General features: G+C 38.2%; 1 protein-coding gene across 2 annotated transcripts in view; it reads left to right on the top strand.

The window, feature by feature from the left end:
* LOC120407850 (guanine nucleotide-binding protein subunit alpha-14) overlaps positions 1 to 17,628 on the top strand; it is a 55,118-nt gene extending 37,490 nt beyond the window's left edge. Inside the window, exons 3-7 of one of the 2 annotated variants that reach the window (XM_039544082.1) lie at positions 5,828 to 5,982; positions 7,530 to 7,658; positions 12,913 to 13,042; positions 15,155 to 15,308; positions 16,863 to 17,628. In XM_039544082.1, the coding sequence (XP_039400016.1) occupies positions 5,828 to 5,982; positions 7,530 to 7,658; positions 12,913 to 13,042; positions 15,155 to 15,308; positions 16,863 to 17,053 (759 nt within the window). In that variant the 3' untranslated portion in view covers positions 17,054 to 17,628. Of the gene's footprint in view, positions 1 to 5,827; positions 5,983 to 7,529; positions 7,659 to 12,912; positions 13,043 to 13,536; positions 14,038 to 15,154; positions 15,309 to 16,862 lie in introns of those variants that run through there. The other variant, XM_039544083.1, reaches the window with a different exon arrangement.
* The last annotated feature ends 610 nt before the right edge of the window (positions 17,629 to 18,238 follow it).

Here is an 18,238-nt window from a genome sequence, read left to right as displayed (position 1 = left end):
CGCCCCACGCGGAGTCGGGACCCAGGCCAGGGCCGCTGACGCTGCTCAGGCAGCGGGGCGCGTTGTTTGCTTAGGTAGCTCCGAGTGCTGCGCCCTAAATTACCTGTCCCGTAGCATGAGTCCAGGGCGATCCTACTGCGCGGGCAGGCATGTCCGCGGTGTCTCCTTCGGTCGGGAACCTGGCGGGGGTAAGCACAAGATGGTCAGCACAGCGCCTCGGCACTCTCCCTGCCCCGCCCCCCGCCGGCTGTTTTATTTTGGAACATGAGCTAGAAAACCACCTTCGTTACAATGTTATTCTTAAATCCAAATAGCCAGTCAGTATAGAGGTTCCATTTTCTTCTAACTTAATCAAGGTGCCAATTAATGTAACTGTAAATGCTTTTTTTTTTATAGACAGTACTGCTTCAAAGGCAGCAACAATGTTACTTGAGGGAGGAAGAAAGAAAAATGCAATGGAATAGTACAGATTCAGTCACTGGTCTCTCAGTATTAAGATTTTTGCTATATTGTGGACTGTTATAAGGCTGGTCTTCACCTTTGGGAAGAACAATGCCACCCAGGCTAGCCTACACCTGAAGTGAAACAGTAATTGTCAAAGTGATTGCTTGGTTCCCACCATTGCACCTGAGTAGTTATCTACCTGAGCTTTGCCAGTTTAGACAATCGTGAAGTAAATCCTTCCTAATTGAACTAATAGCAAGTCTGAGTATCTGGCACTCCCCTTGCTTTTTGGTCCCCAGACCTCCATTAACTTACGCTGGTGCAATACTCCAACATGATCATATCCATGAGTAGCAAACTCCCCCTTTGGGGAAGCTGCTGGCCATCTCATTCTCTTTGTAAGATTAGCTCCATCTTACATTAGGCTGAAAAACAAGAAAACAGTGTTCTGCACAATTTCAAAATGGAAACAATTTTGCAGTGTTTGAAACATTTTCATTAATATTTACCTAAATTGTAGTAGAAATGTTTATTTTTTAAGTCATTATTTAAAATGTGTTTACCAAAAAAATGCACTTACATTGCAGACAAATTCAAGGCTGTCAAATATGAGACTATTTCTTCATTCTGCAATAATATTAAAAGTATAAAATTCATCATCACTTTTCTGGAGAATTCAATTTTTCAGCACCCAAAATAAAACAAAGCAATTAAAATTACAAGAAGCATAACTCAGATATCCATTTAAGGAAGTTGAAGTCCTATACATGTGTGAATGAAAGCAAGGTTATAGGATTTGGGAAATTGTGAAGTTTGTTGCCTGACAGCAGATTTATTTGTAGTGTGTGGAATCATTTTGCCAGAATAATTGTACTTCACATTGGGAGTGGGAGCTTATGCTAGAAAGTGTGTGTCCTGGTACTCGCTCCTCTCAGGTACCAATACCTAAATAAAATGTAAAGTAACAGGTAGAGCTTTTCTTCTGCTGCAGTGGACCAGTGTGTGAGCCACAGGTGTGGATGGGAATGACAAATACTGTCCAGCTAAATCTGTTATCCTGTTTAAGACAATAGCTAATTTCGCATAGCTTCTTGCATTCAGCCTTCTTTGTGAAGGACCCAGAAGAAATGATACCCGGGCTTTTTACAGTGTACAGCATCTTTAGGTACAAAAGGGGTTCTGCAATATCAGTCAGAGCATATCCTTTATATTTGCAAAATAAATAAGGAATATTTCAGTAAAATCGGAGTTTACCTTTGATGTTGGCACTCTTAAGAGCAGATTAATTGTAACAAAAAAGGTAATTCCAAATTTGATGAATTACTGTGGAAAATAAATCAGTGAAATACTGTTTTTTGTTGAGATTTTTCTTTATAGTAGGCATTTGAGCTATATTATTTGGACCTCAGTACAAAGAGTCCAGGGGAAAAAAATATAACAATGTTAATTATTTTCAGAACATTTTGTATGATTTAAATGTGGGTATGGAATTGAGAGAGTTTTCAGGGTAGAAACTCTTTCTGCCAGGTCAAAAATTACGTAGGCACTGTCGTAATACAACAAATGCAAAGACCTGTCAGCACTGTGCTTTGTGACACATGCCCTATAGGTGCCTGAAAAACAGACATAATTGAAGACATGCAGGTGGTCAATATTCAGGTCCACCCCATTCCCCAAAATATGATGAATATAAATCTCCATATAGCCCTAATGTTTGTTGAATTTTCAGATAGTACAATCTGTGGCAAATCTCATGCTGCACTTAAAAATAAAAATATATCAGAGTGGTGAGAAGAGACTAGTAATTGGTCTTAAAAAAAAAGTATGGAAGTTTGCTTGAAATATTTGAAATCTTGAATAAACAAATTAATCTCTAACAAGAGCTTTGTAATAAGAATCTATGGGTGACATTTGCTCTTGGGCAGAGGACCAGGAAGTAGCCTGTGCACTACTTACATCCCACTTAAACCCTCAAAATATGGCTAAAGTGGAACTTAAGTGATGGTTAGGCCTTGTCTAGCCTGCTGCAGAGGGTGAATTTCACCCTGTATGAATAATAGCAATTTGTTGTTCCCCTCTGTTCCCCAGAGAAACATTATTTTTTCTGGCTTCGCTATTATTTACTTAAAGGTTGAAAAGTTTAATGCATATCCTTGAGATTTCAAGGGCTCATCCTCAGTCTATTACAGCATGCACCCTATGAATCGTCTTCTATCTTGGAAAATCAGTGAGTATTCTAGATCTCTCCAGAAGCATCTGAAGAGTGTGTGTGTGTGTATATATATATACACACACACACACACACAAAAGTATGACATTTAAATGTTCTGTGTGTGTATTTATTTAGTACCCAATACTGTCGACCTAGGAAGTTTGTACTTAGACCCATGATTCAGCAAAGCAATTAACTTGTTTAAATGTTTTGCTGAATAGGGATTGACTTCTGCATGTGTTAAAATACAGCAAACAATTATAATGTATCCCTATCAATTAGCCAGATACCAGTTCTGCCATCACTTTAATGGCTGGACATTTATTCTGGATGAAATCCTGGTAACACTTAAGTCAGTGGCAAAACTTAGATTTCATTTTCATTCCAAAGTTTCTGATTCCTGATCTAGAATAGATTTGATTTTTATCTAAAGTTGAAACCGCCTCAAAACATTTAGCATCTAAGATGGGTTCAGATGATGCACCTGAGACAAATATTGCAACCATCACAGCTCCTCCAAGAGCCAGAAATAAACACCCCCAGAGAGGTATCACCTCCGCTTGCAGAGCAGTTAGACTTTGGCCTTCTAGAGCTAACTTCCAGTAACACCCTGTTCATAGCCCTCAAAGCAAGAAGGCAAAACACAGATACTGGCCTGTAGGCAGACTGGTTCAATGGGGATACCACAGCGTAAGGCAGGGAAACTGTGCAGCCTTAAAGCCCCCTAGACCTCCACTCAAGAGAGATGATGACTGGAGTTAGAAACCTTAAGTGGATACCTCGAGGAATACAGGTACCCTGAAACTGTGACAGCATCAGTGTACACTTGGCGAGAAGTATGGGAATGACAAAGACGAGATAGAGATTCCTCTCTTTTGTTTCACTTTTTTTAAAAAGAGACCTTTCTCCAGTGTATTAATGAACATGTGCCAACAATATTTTGAAAAAATGTCAGAGAGACAACTTTCCCTTATGTTCTGTGGGAGGCATTTAAGTTAGAGAAGTGGTCATTATAATTATGCCAGGGCCATTTTAGGAAAGCAGTTGATTTTGGAAGAGAAACTAAAATCTCTTCAAAAATTCATAATTGGTACTTCCCAAGAAATAAAAGGTCAAACTGAATAAATTCAGCTATAACATGACTATCATTACAAAGGCATAATCAATTTTTTGCATTGGAAATTTTATTAAAATTGTAAGTGTATTTTAAAAGTCACTTTTTAAATCTCTGTAAAGATGTTTATGCAATACAGATATGTAGGGTCAGAGTCTCAAGTGGTGCAAATTCACATAGGTCTTGAAATTGTATGAAAAAAGTACAATTAAAGCAAAGATATCAGCAAATTAAGTTCAAATAGCAAACCTGTAGAACCAGAATGGCTTTTACAGCATGTTCTAGACATCCTGTCTGGAGCAGCTAGTGCCTCAAATACTTGAATGATTTAATTGCTTCCTCAAACAAAGTTGCCCAATTCCAGGTTGGAACCCAGCATAACGACACTCCTGGGGGGGGAAACAATCGCAGATTATAGATCATAAAGAACAGTATAAATAATCTAGCTACTAACGTACTGGCAGAAGTCTTGGCAAACCAGGTATTCCTAGTTCTCCTATTGCCAGTTCACAGCAAGGAGAGCCACACACAATACTCGGCAAACACTAAATATCATTCATTTCATTAAACAAATGAATAAATGGTGCTTGCTTCTAGTATTAAGTACACACACAGTTTTTTGGGATTACATTTTTGTAGAAGGGCAGAAATGTAATTTCAGCCCTCAATTTATAACCACAGTCAAACTTTTATCATTCTCCTAGTACAGGCCTTTATTATCAGATGCTGTGTCCTAAAGGGCAGCAGTAGGAGTGTGTGTCTTTTGGCACCTCTTCTGTTTGATAACTGCAAGGGGTTCAATAGTCAAAACAGAGATTCAGGGTACCACAATCCATGGTAAAAAACTTAGAATTGCTCTTACTGCAGATGATCTCAGCTCCATTCATGCCTTACAGAAATGTTAAAGGCCTACAGCACTATGGCCCCAGTTTAGCAAACATTTAAGAAGATATCTGATTGTCAGTTGGAAAGCTTTGTTTGTACTGAAATAAAACACCCATCATAACTTTAAAGTTAGTACACTTAGAAATTAGGATTAATTAAATGTACAGAGATAAAAGTAGAGGAGTACTTGTGGCACCTTAGAGAATAACAAATTTATTTCAGCATAAACCTTCGTGGGCCTACAGCTCACTTCTTCGGATGCATAGAATGGAACACACAGACAGGAGATATTTATACATACAGAGAACATGAAAAGGTGGAAGTATGCATACCAACAGGAAGAGTCTAATCAATTGAGATGAGCTATCATCAGCAGGAGAAAAAAAACCTTTGAAGTGATCATTGAGATGACCCATAGAAGGTGTGAGGAGAACTTAACATAAGGAAATAGATTCAATTAGTGTAATGACCCAACCATTTCCAGTTCTCCTCACACCTTCTATGGGTCATCTCAATGATCACTTCAAAGGTTTTTTTTCTCCTGCTGATGATAGCTCATCTCAATGGATTGGACTCTTACAGTTGGTATGCGTACTTCCACCTTTTCATGTTCTCTGTATGTATAAATATCTCCTGTCTGTGTGTTCCATTCTATGCATCCGAAGAAGTGAGCTGTAGGCCCACGAAGGTTTATGCTGAAATAAATTTGTTATTCTCTAAGGTGCCACAAGTACTCCTGTCCTTTTTGCGGATACAGACTAACACGGCTGCTACTCTGAAACCAGAGATAAAAGTGATCATGTTGGTGAGATTTTCAATCTTTTATTTTAGCTTCAGCCGTTTTGAAATGCTTTCCTTTACCACAAAAATCTCCTTCCGTCAATAGGGTACAGTAGTATTGAATTGCAGATAATGGCCATGTTAGGGTGACTTATTTCTTTGCTTGGTGCCAACAAGGCACTCAGTGCTGATGTATTCCTTATGTCTGTTTGTTTTTTCAGGTGATTTACCTTTTTGCTGCTTGTCTTCACCCATGCTCCTTGTTGAAGTTCTATTAACATACCGTTAACGCCAGTTAAAGTGTAGGATACACTCCATGCCTTCATAGCCAGTGAACCTATCCTCCTGTAACAAATTTTAGTCATACAGGTTTCATTTTTTCATTTAATTAGGAAAATGCTCAGCTGATCCGAGAAGTAGAGGTGGACAGAGTAACAGGGCTAGAAAGAAAACAAGTGGAAGCAATCAAGAAGCTCTGGGCAGATCCAGGAATCCAAGAGTGCTATGATAGACGGAGAGAATACCAGCTCTCAGACTCTGCTAAATAGTAAGTACACAGTGCTAGCACAAGGTTAACCCCAGGCTTCTTCCAGAGCTACGAAGAATGGTGGAATCATCCTGCTTACATCATCTACTCCTGTATATCCCTTGGTCTGAAAATTTCACCCACCTTTTAAATTAGTCTGAGATTTATGCTAAAATTTAAAATAATTCTGTATAAAATGTTTGTTTCCAAATATCTTCCTCTTTCTGAGCACACTGAAATCATTAGTCAGTTACCCTCCTTCCTAATGCTGAGGTCAGGACAGCTGGTACATAATTAAATTTCCCTTTGGGGAGAGCTTGAAAACAGCTGAACAAAATACATCAACATCAAGCAGGCAGGGCAGTGAGTTTATGTAACAGTAGTTTTAAAAGTACGTAAATTAGGGAATGAAATTTGGTGTACAAATTATCCTTATTTGAAAGTTCTCGAACTTCACTGTGAGGTAAATCTTCCTTTGTCTAGTGTGGTCTAAATTCTAGTTCTGAGGTCACAGAAGTAATCTGGCTCCTTGAAGAAGGAAAAAGTGCTCTAAACATCTGTTCTAGGATACTAAAGAGTTCCTGGTTATGAAAATGTAACTGTATGGATATTGGTGCCCATCTTTAGTTGAGATTTGTTTGGGACAGATGGCTGGGCAGAAAGGGTAGCTTTAATGTGTTTTGTCTATTAAAAATAAGAGAGCCGCCTTCTGTAAGTATGGGGTGATTTCTGCGGTCGATGAGCATAGTTTGGGATGTGTCTTGTTCTGTATGTATTTGTAGCGCTCTTTTGAGTGGTCTCTGACTTCCTCATGTAATGCTTATTTATCTAAGCACAAGAATGCAACAATCGGACTAAATCCTGGCTTTATAAACCACAAATCTTGTGAAATCAGATTTCTAGATTAACTGCATTAAAGGCAGGAAACACTTACTGATTTCCTTTATCTATAAATGTAATTAGACATGACTAATCAATCCATTTGAGTAGACACCTGTTTGTTTCTTTCTGTTATTAATGTAAAGCACAGAAACTGGATAAATACTTTAATATCAAGAGCAGTAAGAAAACTCCTGTCATAGTGTATGTCTACACTGCAGTTAGACTCCGAGTCCTGCAGCTGGCCCGTGCTGGCTGACTGGGGCTGTTTAACTGTGGTGTAGATGTTCGTTTGGGCTGGAACCCTGGGCTCCACGACCCTGCAATGTGGGAGGGTCTTAGAACTTGGGCTGCAGCTGTAACCAGAACGTCTACACTGCAGTTCCACAGCTAGAGCCTTACAAGCCCAAGTCAGCTGCAGATTTTAATTGCAGTGTAGAGATTCCCTTAAATTTATGAAGCTTTTGTCTAAACAAATAAAGTTGCTCATTTCAGTTATATGTTAATAGCCTAGAGAAGGTGATTATTGCACATATTCAGATGATAGGTTCTTTATGTTAAGTATATAGTTCTTCCACTTGGTTTGTGGGTAAATGATTACGCTTACTACTCCATATTTTGATTAAATATTTGGATTCATTACATCAAAACATTTACTTACATATGTGTGTGTGTATCTTATTTTGCAGTTACCTTACTGACATTGATCGTATTGCCTTGCCCTCATTTGTGCCAACTCAGCAAGATATTCTCAGAGTCAGAGTGCCAACTACGGGAATCATTGAGTATCCTTTTGATTTAGAAAACATTATCTTTAGGTAAGATTGACTGTATTCTGGAAATATATGAAACAAATTCATAATAGTCATATCTTTTAAGTTGTCTGCAGAGACTCTACCCTTAAAATTACAGTGAGCCTTACATGCAAAACAGGATTAATATCAGTTTTACACTTCAGTCTCCAAATTCAATCAGTAACTCTTTGGCTATGGGTTTTTTAAAATGACATTTTCTAACTTTTCCAGAGGATATTTAAAATCCATTCCTCTTTGAGAGACTGGGCCAAATGTAATTTTTTTTTAAACTTCCTATATCCAAACAAGCCCAGTTACCATGTATTCCAAACTGCTTACAACCACATCACATAAAATGTCAGAGGCCTCTTTTCAAACTTTTAGCTTGACGATATTACCAACAACGTAAGAGTTACTTATCATAAAATCAGAGAAATAACTTATCTCTGTAAAAAGATGATGATAGAATGATCCAGATCCAGCAGTTACTCAGTTCTCCGACACACTTTCCCAGCCTCCGTAGATCTCCTCCCCATCACCAGATCCTCACTTTCCCTGCCTCTCTGCTCTCCCTCCAGCCCTGTGTGCTTGATCCCAACTTGAGTCATAGGGAGCAGGACCCTAGTAAGAGCCATCTGACTAGATTTCCACTCTGATGAACCACAAGAAGCTAATCAGATTGAGAAGCTCCCTCCCTAGCTAACATGCAAGCTGTCACCATCAGTGCGTCTTCTTCCTTGTTAGCAACCGCAGGTATAAATGCATGCCAGTGAAAAATATTTTAAATGCTGTGTGCAGTTAGGCCATGGAGGAGGGAGAAAACCAGCAGAGAGCAGGACTAGGCATTCTCTTCTATTCAAATTCCAATATGCTAGCAATCCCCATGGTATTGGGAAATGGGCTGAGCAGTAGGGCTGAAGAGTTTGGGCAGTTGAGGCTGGGTTTTCTTGCTGTGCTCTTTTTTTCTGTCCACCTCCCAAACCCTGCTTCACTCCTCCTTGGAGTGACTTGCTTGAGGTCCTATAGCTGATCTATAGAGCCCAGGTCTCATGACTCTCAAACTAGAGCCCTAAGAAATAATTAGTAAAGCACTGTCATAATTAGACATTTAAGAGAGAAAAACGGTAGGACGATACATGGTCAGTATAGCAAAAGGTTAATGGGGATGCCCCAAGTTTCTGTACTATGACATGCTATTAATCATCTGGAAAAAGAGGGAAGTACAAGGTGGTTAATTTTGAAGATGGCATAAAACTATTTGGGTTAGTCAAACTTAGCCCTCATCTTAACTAAAAAATAAAGGTGTTGCTAGGATTTTACTTCAAGTTAGCAGCACAACAAGACAGTGCTCAATTTTCACATGAGTTAGCAAGTCAAATTAAAGATAAATTCAATGGGGGAGCATAATCGGTACATTATTGACAAATGCCAGGCAGTGTGTATTGGAAGGTATAAGCTGAAATACTTGTACACATTCCTGGGTTCTCAATTAACTGTAACCACATAGTAAAGCAGCTTGGGCATCACTGTGGACAGTGCACAGTGGGAGTCCAAAAAGCAAACTAAATATTAGGATGTATAGAGAAGGATAATGAATCCTGAAACTATTATTATATCTATATATAAATCATTCCTTCCTTTTTCCTGGTATATCTTTTTTAGACTAAGAGAGGAACTCCACATACAGACAGCAAAAGGCATAGAAAGACTCAGGGAAGTTCAAAAGGATTGGGACTGGTCAGTTTAGAGAGGAGAAAAATAAGAGGCAACATGATAGAAGTATGCAGTAATGAATGATAGAGAGTCGATAATCCAACACTTCTATTTACCTTCTCATATAATACAAGAGTAAAAGACATTCAATGGGATTGAAAGGCAATACATTTAAAAATAATAAAAGGTGGGGGGATTTTATTTACCAGTGGAACTCATTGCCACAGTATGTAATTAATAGCAAATGTTTATTGGGAGTCAAAAGGGGATTAGACAGTTACATGGATAATGAGACAAATCAATCTATGTTAAAAACAATTACTTACCTTACAGTTACCATAGTTCTTAGAGATGTGCTGGCCATGCAGAGTCCACTCTTGGTTCACATAGACTCAATGTGCACAAAATCAGATATTTCTGAATAGCCGTATCTATTGGAGCTGCATCTGCACCCCTCAGACCTCCTCACTTTTTATAGCAGAAGATATAAGGTATGGGGCATAGCAACCTGCATTCAGTTCTTCTGCCAGTAGGACTCCTGTCAGTTCAATGGGCAATGTGTGTGGGCAACACATCTCAAAGAACTACACTTACTGCAGGGTGAATAGCTGTATTTTTTTGTTTGAGTGATTGTCCACACAGATTCCACTCTTGGTGATTAGCAAGCAGTCATCAGGAGGCAGGTAAGCAGAGGTGTACTTAAAGAGTGATTGTAAGACTGCCCTACCAAAGCTTGCATCTAACCTGGAGGCCTGCACCAGAAAATGGGAAGTAAAGGTTGGACTGAACTCCATGTCACTGCTCTGTATATTTCTGAAATTGGAGACAGTGGCAAGGTAGGCCACAGAAGTTGCCTGGTCATGGGTGGAGTGGGCCACTAACCTGTCTGGGTGGGCCAGGCTCTTTACGCAGTCTGAGACCCACTTAGGCTGTGATGATATTGATTGTCCCTTAACCTTCTCCGCAAACACCACAAAGAGCCTGGGCATACAGCTGAATGGTTTGGTTCTGTCTGAATAAAAAGACAATGTCCTAACAATATCTAACACCGTTAAGTCTCTTTCTGTTAGGGAGGAGGAAAGGACACGACCATAGGCAGAAACTTTGGATGAAGACTGTCCTTGTTATAAATTTGATACAGCAGGCCCACCCTGAAAGCTTGAATCCTCACTGTCCTTGTATCTGATGTGATGGCTACCAACAAGGCAGTCTTCATCAATTGTTGGTAAAGACAAAGTAGCCAAATAGAGTACCCATTAGTGCTCTGAACACCAAACTGAGGTCCTGTGATGGAACTAGTTCCCATCATGCTTGAGCTGCTTACGAAGTCTCTTAGGCTCCTCCATCTTGTATCACGTACTGGAGTACACGTATTGTGGCAGGCCCGACACAGAGGGCTTGTATTGGGAGATCTCCTGAACAGAAGAAACCCTCTCACTATACTAAACAGGGAGGAGGGCTGAATGGTAAAGAAAATCTATCAGAATGCTAACTAAAACATTACACTTAGAAAGCAAAACAAGTTTCTCACTCTGCCTTAGCCCTTAAGGCTCTCCACTATGGGAAGTGAGAGGGCATGAGGGGCACTGGCAGGAGATCAGATGAATCAGATCTCTCTAGCATGGGGTGCCAGAGCACGAAAAGTATTTTGATTAGGGCTGTCAATGCACACAATTAACTAAAAAAATTAATCATTGTTAAACAATAGAATACCAATCAAAGTGTACAGTGTTCACTTTATATTATTACAAATATTTGCACTGTAAAAATAAAAAATAGTATTTTGCATGAGGTGAATTGAAATCTTTATCGTGGAAGCGTAACTTACAAATGTAAACATTTTTGTTACGTAACTACACTCAAAAACAAAACAATGTAAAACTGTAGAGCCTAAAATCCACTCAGTCCTACTTCTTGTTCAGCCAATCGATTGCAAGGTATTTACATGCCAGATATGCTAAACATTTGTATGCCCCTTCATGCTTCAGCCACCATTGCAGAGGACATGATTCCATGCTGATGATGCATGTTAAAAAAAGTTTTAATTAAATTTGTGACTGAACTCCTTGGGGGAGAATTGTATGTCTCCTGTTCTGTTTTACCTGCATTTTGCCATATATTTCATGTTATAGAAGTCTTGGATGATGACCCAGCACATGTTCATGTTATGAACACTTCCACAGCAGATTTGACTATTCAACCCTAGGTTTAAGAATCTGAAGTACCATCCAAAAACTGGGAGAAATGAGGTGTGGAGCATGCTTTCAGAAGTCTTAAAACAACACCACTCAGATGCAGAAACTACAGAACCCAAAAAAAGGAAATCAACCTTCTGCTGGTGGCATCTGACTCAGATGATGCAAGTGAACATGTGTTGGGCTGCACTGCCATGGGTTGTGGTTGAAGCATGAAGGGATAAATCAAGCTTTAGGGCATTTGGCACATAAATATCTTGTGATGCCGGCTGCAGCAGTACCATGTGAACACCAGTTCTCACTTTCAGGTGACATTGTAAACAAGAAGCAGGCAGTGTTATCTTCTGCATATTGTAACTAAATTTGTTTGTCTGAGTGATTGGCTGAAGTAGAACTGAGTGGACTTGTTGGCTCTAAAGCTGTAAATTATTTTTTTGGAACTAATTCTACATTTGTAAGTTTAACTTTCATGATAGAGACTGCACTACAGTACTTGTATTAGGTAAATTGAAAAATACTATTTCTTTTGTTTTTTACAGTGCAAATATTTGTAATAAAAAATAAAGTGAGCACTGTACACTGTATTCTGTTGTAATAGAAATCAATATATTTGAAAATGTAGAAAACATTCAGAAATATTTAAATGGTATTATTGTTTAACAGAGCAATTAATATTTTTAATCACTTGACAGCCCTAATTTTGATCTAACTGAAGTTGGAGAGAATTAAAGTTGCATGTGATTAGGAGAAACTGGAAGTATGCATTATCAGATTTTGTGTGTCAGAACTAAGTTTGATTTGATGTGGAGCTGAGATGTCTGTGTGCATGTTTTGGTTATTAGTTTGGTAGTAACATGTGAGCAGAGATTGCTGTAAATGTAAATGTTGGTGTAACACGTAATTCTTTTTTTGTTTGTTTTTTGTTTTAAGTGATTGTGTTGAGAGGAAATGCACTTGAGCAGTTCTGAGTATTAGATCTGGAACATTTTATCCCTGATGGCATTAAATATGCAGTTATGGGAAATATTTAGTTTTAGTCACTTTCATATAGAAGGAACCTGCATAATTCTACATCCCCTTCTCAAGAGCTGCATTCAGAAAGTTGAAGCAGATCATGATGGTAGTTTTCATATATAATGGCCTGCTCGATTCATTCTGACCTATGCTGGTATTTGTGATCCTTCAGCAAGTGATTAACTTAAAATATGTTAAATAGATTCCATGTTAGAAGTAGCTGCACTTTTTATGGGTCTAGGGATTCCTGAAAAAAAGTGTCTTGAGTTCTACTGGTTGACAGCTTCTCTACATATTAACTACATATATTTAAAAGACACAAGTCAATCATCGTGCTGTTTGTTTCTGTTTAACAGAATGGTGGATGTAGGTGGCCAGAGGTCTGAAAGAAGGAAATGGATTCACTGTTTTGAAAGCGTTACCTCCATCATTTTCTTAGTTGCACTAAGTGAATACGACCAGGTCCTGGCTGAATGTGACAATGAGGTAAGGAATGAGCGGATCTTGATAAGGCATAGAAAAAAAGAGGCTTGTATTTCTGTAGGCGGGGGGGAACCCCACTAGTGCTTTATAAATGCATGTATACTAACAGTTTGCCCCTTACAAAGTTGGAAGTGCAGCATTATCAGTCTATTACAGCTTCCGCACAACCCAGAAGGACCTCCTGAGGAGCTTCTAACTGCTGCAGGAATCTTCGTTTTGCCTCGCTCTTTCAGTGAGAACAGCTTTTCACACATTAATATATAAAAAAAAACCCTATAGAAATGTCTAATAGAAACAAAATGGCCAAAATAAAAGCTGACTATTGAGTTACAACCACTTCATTAATGGAACAGTCTAGTTATTGAAAGAAACCCCCTTATTTGAAAGTCAGGAAGTTATAGTGCGCAATTCAAAAAACCTAAATATTAAAGTCTAGAAATACAGTACTCACAAAGTATAACTACCAATCCTCCTTAACTCTGAACACTGTTCCTCAGCTGTCTTTCAACTATGGGCCACAGACCACCACTGTCCAAGAGGAAGATGGGCATAGCTGCCAATAATTATGGGCTGGAGACCTGATCCCGTCTACACTTTCATTTGCCAGCTGTGCAAAAAGAGAAGAGAAGGCAGCTAAGATTGTTGTTGTTAATGTACCACCATAAGTACTCCTCTTTACAATATAGATATTTGAGTCCCTTTCCATCCATTACCTTCTGAAATGTTTTAAAGATAACTACTATCAAATATGTGGATGTTCTCTTTAATTAGCCTCTAGGCATCAATATCTTGCGGCAATGTGTTCTATAGGTTAAATGTGTTTTGTGGAAAAACTATTTCCTGCCATCAGTTTTAGATTTTTTGACTTTCAATTTCACGGAACAAAGAAGGTAAATAGTCTCTCTCTAATCCAACATTCATTATTTTGTGTACTTCAATCATACCTCTTATTTTTCATCTCGTCATATGAAGTCCTTTCCATGTCTTATTTGCTTTCACAACCAATCTCCAAATCCTTGTTATTTTTCTCAACTTTTTTTGAGATAGCATGACCAAGACTGAACACAATATCCTAAGTAAGGCTATATGCTTGGATTTATATAACTATCTTCTTAGAACTGGTCTGAAAATTGCTAGTAAAAGTTTAGTTGGAAAATGCCAATTAAACTGTTTCCTGAAAACAGTTCTGGTTCGAATTTTGGTCAAATCACAGGCAGAGTTCTGATGGAAACCTCCCTGCCTACCCTGGTTCTCTGTCAGCTCTCCTGGGAGGTTGCTGGGAACTCCACTTGAGGCTTTCAGGGCAAGGAGCATGAAAGCCCTATCTGCAGGGAAGCTGCACCATTGTGGACTGGGCCAGACTGGGGACCTCCTGGCTTCCAGACTCCAGAGTGGGAAGTCCTGGGAGTGAGTTGGCCTGAGAATCTGGAAGGCCTGGGGAAGACTGCATGGTGGAGCTGCCCTGGCAGCCCCGGCCGCTGTGAATTGAAATGCTTGTCAGTTTCATGCAGCTGCCATGATCCCTGTGGAGCATGTTTTGTTTCAGAAACACCCTGTGTCAGTCATGGTTTCTGAAATGAATTTTCAGTTTGTGGAAAATTTCAACCTATTGAAAATTTCCTGCTAATCAGAAATTTGTAGGTTCAACCAGCTCTAATTACAATACTTTTCAGTGTTTGCTAACCCATCCCTTATGAATTCTCACGTACCTTTTTGCTCTTTGCCAAAATGTGCAGTGGCAGTCCAGAGGCTTTCGTTGGGCTGGCCATAGTGATGTCCAGTAACATGCATGAGTAGTTCAGATGACTTCTGATATGCATTACCTTCCATTAAATTTTATGCATCATGCTGCCCATTCACTTAGCTTCAGGCAGGCTGGATCCAAAGCCCTCTGTGTGTGTATAAAATATTAAGTAGGGTAGTTAATACTTCTGCTACAGCTCTGCTGGGCAGAGAAAGCCTGGTAAGAAAACTTGAAAATGCACTGGTTTTAAGGAGAACTTCATTTTTGGATTGATGGTTGAGGTGTGAGTGATTTGATTTTTGTGTGTCCTGATTATGTATATGGTACTGCTTTAAAACAATTGAATTTCAAATTCATTTGTCTCCTTGTAGAATCGAATGGAAGAAAGCAAAGCCTTATTTAAAACTATCATCACGTACCCATGGTTTCTGAACTCTTCAGTCATTCTGTTCTTAAACAAAAAAGATCTTCTAGAAGAGAAAATCATGTACTCCCATCTAATCAGCTATTTCCCAGAATACACAGGTGAGCTTTTATTCTAGACTATGTTCACAGCAGTGACTTAAAATCAAATGTAAACTCTAAATGTGAGTGTTAATCTCCTTACCTTTTTCCCTTATTAGTTGCGATTTCCCTGCCTGCTTTATGAATGAGATTGTGTAATATATTTGAGGTAATTTGGCAACTAATTTTTTTTTTAATTCTGCCTGTTAAAATATAGGCCTAGGTTGTGGTATATAAGTTGCAGTTTTGTTGTATTGAAAGCATAGGCCTTGATCCTGCAACATGTGGATGGACTGCTGAGCCACAGACAGCCCATTAGCAGTTAGGGCAACCTGTGTGACTATATTGTAAATTGCAAGATCAGGACAAGAGGCTTTTAAAAGAGCTGATTTATGCAGCCATAGTGTTGGAAACTTTCATTTAGCCTGACCTCTGATAACACACGTTTCTTTTCTTTGAGGTACCTGGGCACAACTGTGGCATAGCAACATGAATATTATTTATTGCTAGAGTCAGATTTTTAAATATTGGTTTTTGAATGCAAAGTTGAAAAGTATGCATTTTGATACAGAGGAAGATAATTGGTTTTACTTAATATTGGGAAACTTGTTCCCTTGTACTATATATTCTAAAAATTTCCAGTACATTTTCTAGGTGTTTGCTAAATATATTGTGATATAGTTTATTCTCTACTTTAGTCATTCTTGTACTGTCTAGGCATTTCACAAATAACTGGATAAAACAAAATAGTCTAAAGAAAACCCTTTGGTGCATTTTAATTTAATAGATAATGTTGCTGTGACCTGTACAACTTGCTTTAAAGTGCGGTCATTTGTATACTGAAATTCAGTATCTATTCAATAATCCCAAAAGAATGATGGACCTACACTGAAAATGGATTAAGACACTGATTTAAATCGGTCAGCATTTTAGGTGCAGACCTGTCAGTTACAGTAAAATGCATTAGCTTGCTAATTACATCGTATTGAATCCTAAATTTAAGTTGAGAAAATTCCTTTGATTAAAATACTTACAGAAGAAGTCTACCTCCCTCTTAGCAAAATAAAATCCCAGGATGCAGACTGCCATAGAAACAGTTTATAATATGCAGAGCTATATCAAATATTCCAAAAGAGGGAAAACTACGTAAAATAATAAGCTAATAAATATACTCTGTGTATCGTTCTGATAATTTATAGTCTTACATTATTTATACATTAAACATTGTTGGCACTTTGAATATGTTTGCTTTAGGCTGCTATCATACAAAAGTAATTTGTAGGAACATTTTTGAGTGAATGTTGTACTGATGACAATGTTTTACCACAGAAGTTTATCAGAAAGTTTAATCAAACAGTACCATTTCTACATATTATAACAAGCTTAGCCCCACTAGATTTATGCAAGCATATCAACAAAAAGCTATCTCCTGGTAGTTATCCCATGTGCAAAAATAGTGTCTGCAATAAATTGTATATGGCTAGGTATTTATTTGAATGGGCTGGCTGATATTTTGTTTGAACTACATAATGTTTTATAGCCTTTAAAAATATTATCCATTATGCCCGTACACAGGACCTAAACAAGATGTGAAAGCTGCCAGAGAATTCATTTTGAAGCTGTACCAGGACCAGAATCCAGACAAAGAGAAAGTAATCTACTCACACTTCACTTGTGCCACAGATACAGAGAATATCCGCTTTGTCTTTGCTGCTGTCAAAGACACTATCCTACAGCTAAACCTGAGGGAGTTCAACCTGGTGTAAAGGAGAAACCCTGCTTGGATCCATCTACCCACCCAGCATAGACTAATAAAAACATTGCTAGTGTATTCTAAAAAAATTCCACAAGATGGAATGACACAGATACAAATAGTTGTTCTTTGAAACAATTTACTTACAGAAACAGAGGTTGTTCCCATACATTTGCTGATCTTGAAATATTTACTGAAGAGAAGTGGATTAATAGAACTTTAAGGAAGAACTTACAATGTTTACAATTTTTTAAACTATACATTTTAAATATTGTTTTTATATTTCCTTTCTTAATTTTGGCTGTGAGTTTTTTTGTGACAACTGTGGTTCAAAGGGTATTTAAGAAAAAATATTTTATAGAACTATATATAAATCCATTGCCATTCATCTGTTATTTTCTTAAGGTTTTTTATTGCATTTCGTAATCATGAAAATTATAGTAGGAAATTTTAACCTGAGATGCCTTAGAAATGATAAAGTGATGCTATTTTAGAATGCTAGATACTGTAAGATTTATCATTTAAGTTAGAATGAGCTATTAGCATTTTAATGAATTTGGGGCCATATATTAAATTTAATCATTTAGATTTTTATGTTGGAAGTGTCTTTCGTAGGCTGCTATGCCAAAAGTCTTAACGTGTCTTTGATGTCATTTGGCAATAATACACAAGAGCCAAGTGTATAAAGCACATAGCTGTCACTTCTATTAAAATGACAGTATAACACCAGTACCCAGCACTTGCAATTCACTAGCAGACCTTAGTGGCTAGAAAGGGCATTCAATAGCTGAGGTTTCTAGGCCCCAGGTGATTCCTCCAACAGCCCTTTGCCAGAGGAAGAATAAGACTGCCATCCTTTGAGGATGCAGTTGCATGTACTGAACTGGCCCCTAAATTACTCATTTCCATTACTGTGTGTGCATATATATATATAAACTGTATTCCTTACCACAGGCTCTGTATTTGGGTTTTACAAGCAGGTGTAGGAGGCATACTTAACACCTTAACCACACCATATTACTTTCAGACTACTAGAGCATTCTCACCAGCTTCTTCCACAGTATCCATTTAAGATATATGCACTAATGTCTGACATTCTATCAGTGATGAACAAACTCAAACAATTCAACCCTCTCATTATGGCTGAAAGTCATCAATAATGTGGCACACTGCATTATATCTGCTAGACTTTTGCTAG

Source organism: Mauremys reevesii, linkage group 6 (assembly GCF_016161935.1).
Source record: "Mauremys reevesii isolate NIE-2019 linkage group 6, ASM1616193v1, whole genome shotgun sequence".
In the NCBI taxonomy this organism is placed as follows: Eukaryota; Metazoa; Chordata; order Testudines; family Geoemydidae; genus Mauremys; species Mauremys reevesii.
The sequence above is the reverse complement of the archived record's forward strand: the minus strand, read 5'-3'. Positions and strand labels throughout refer to the sequence as shown.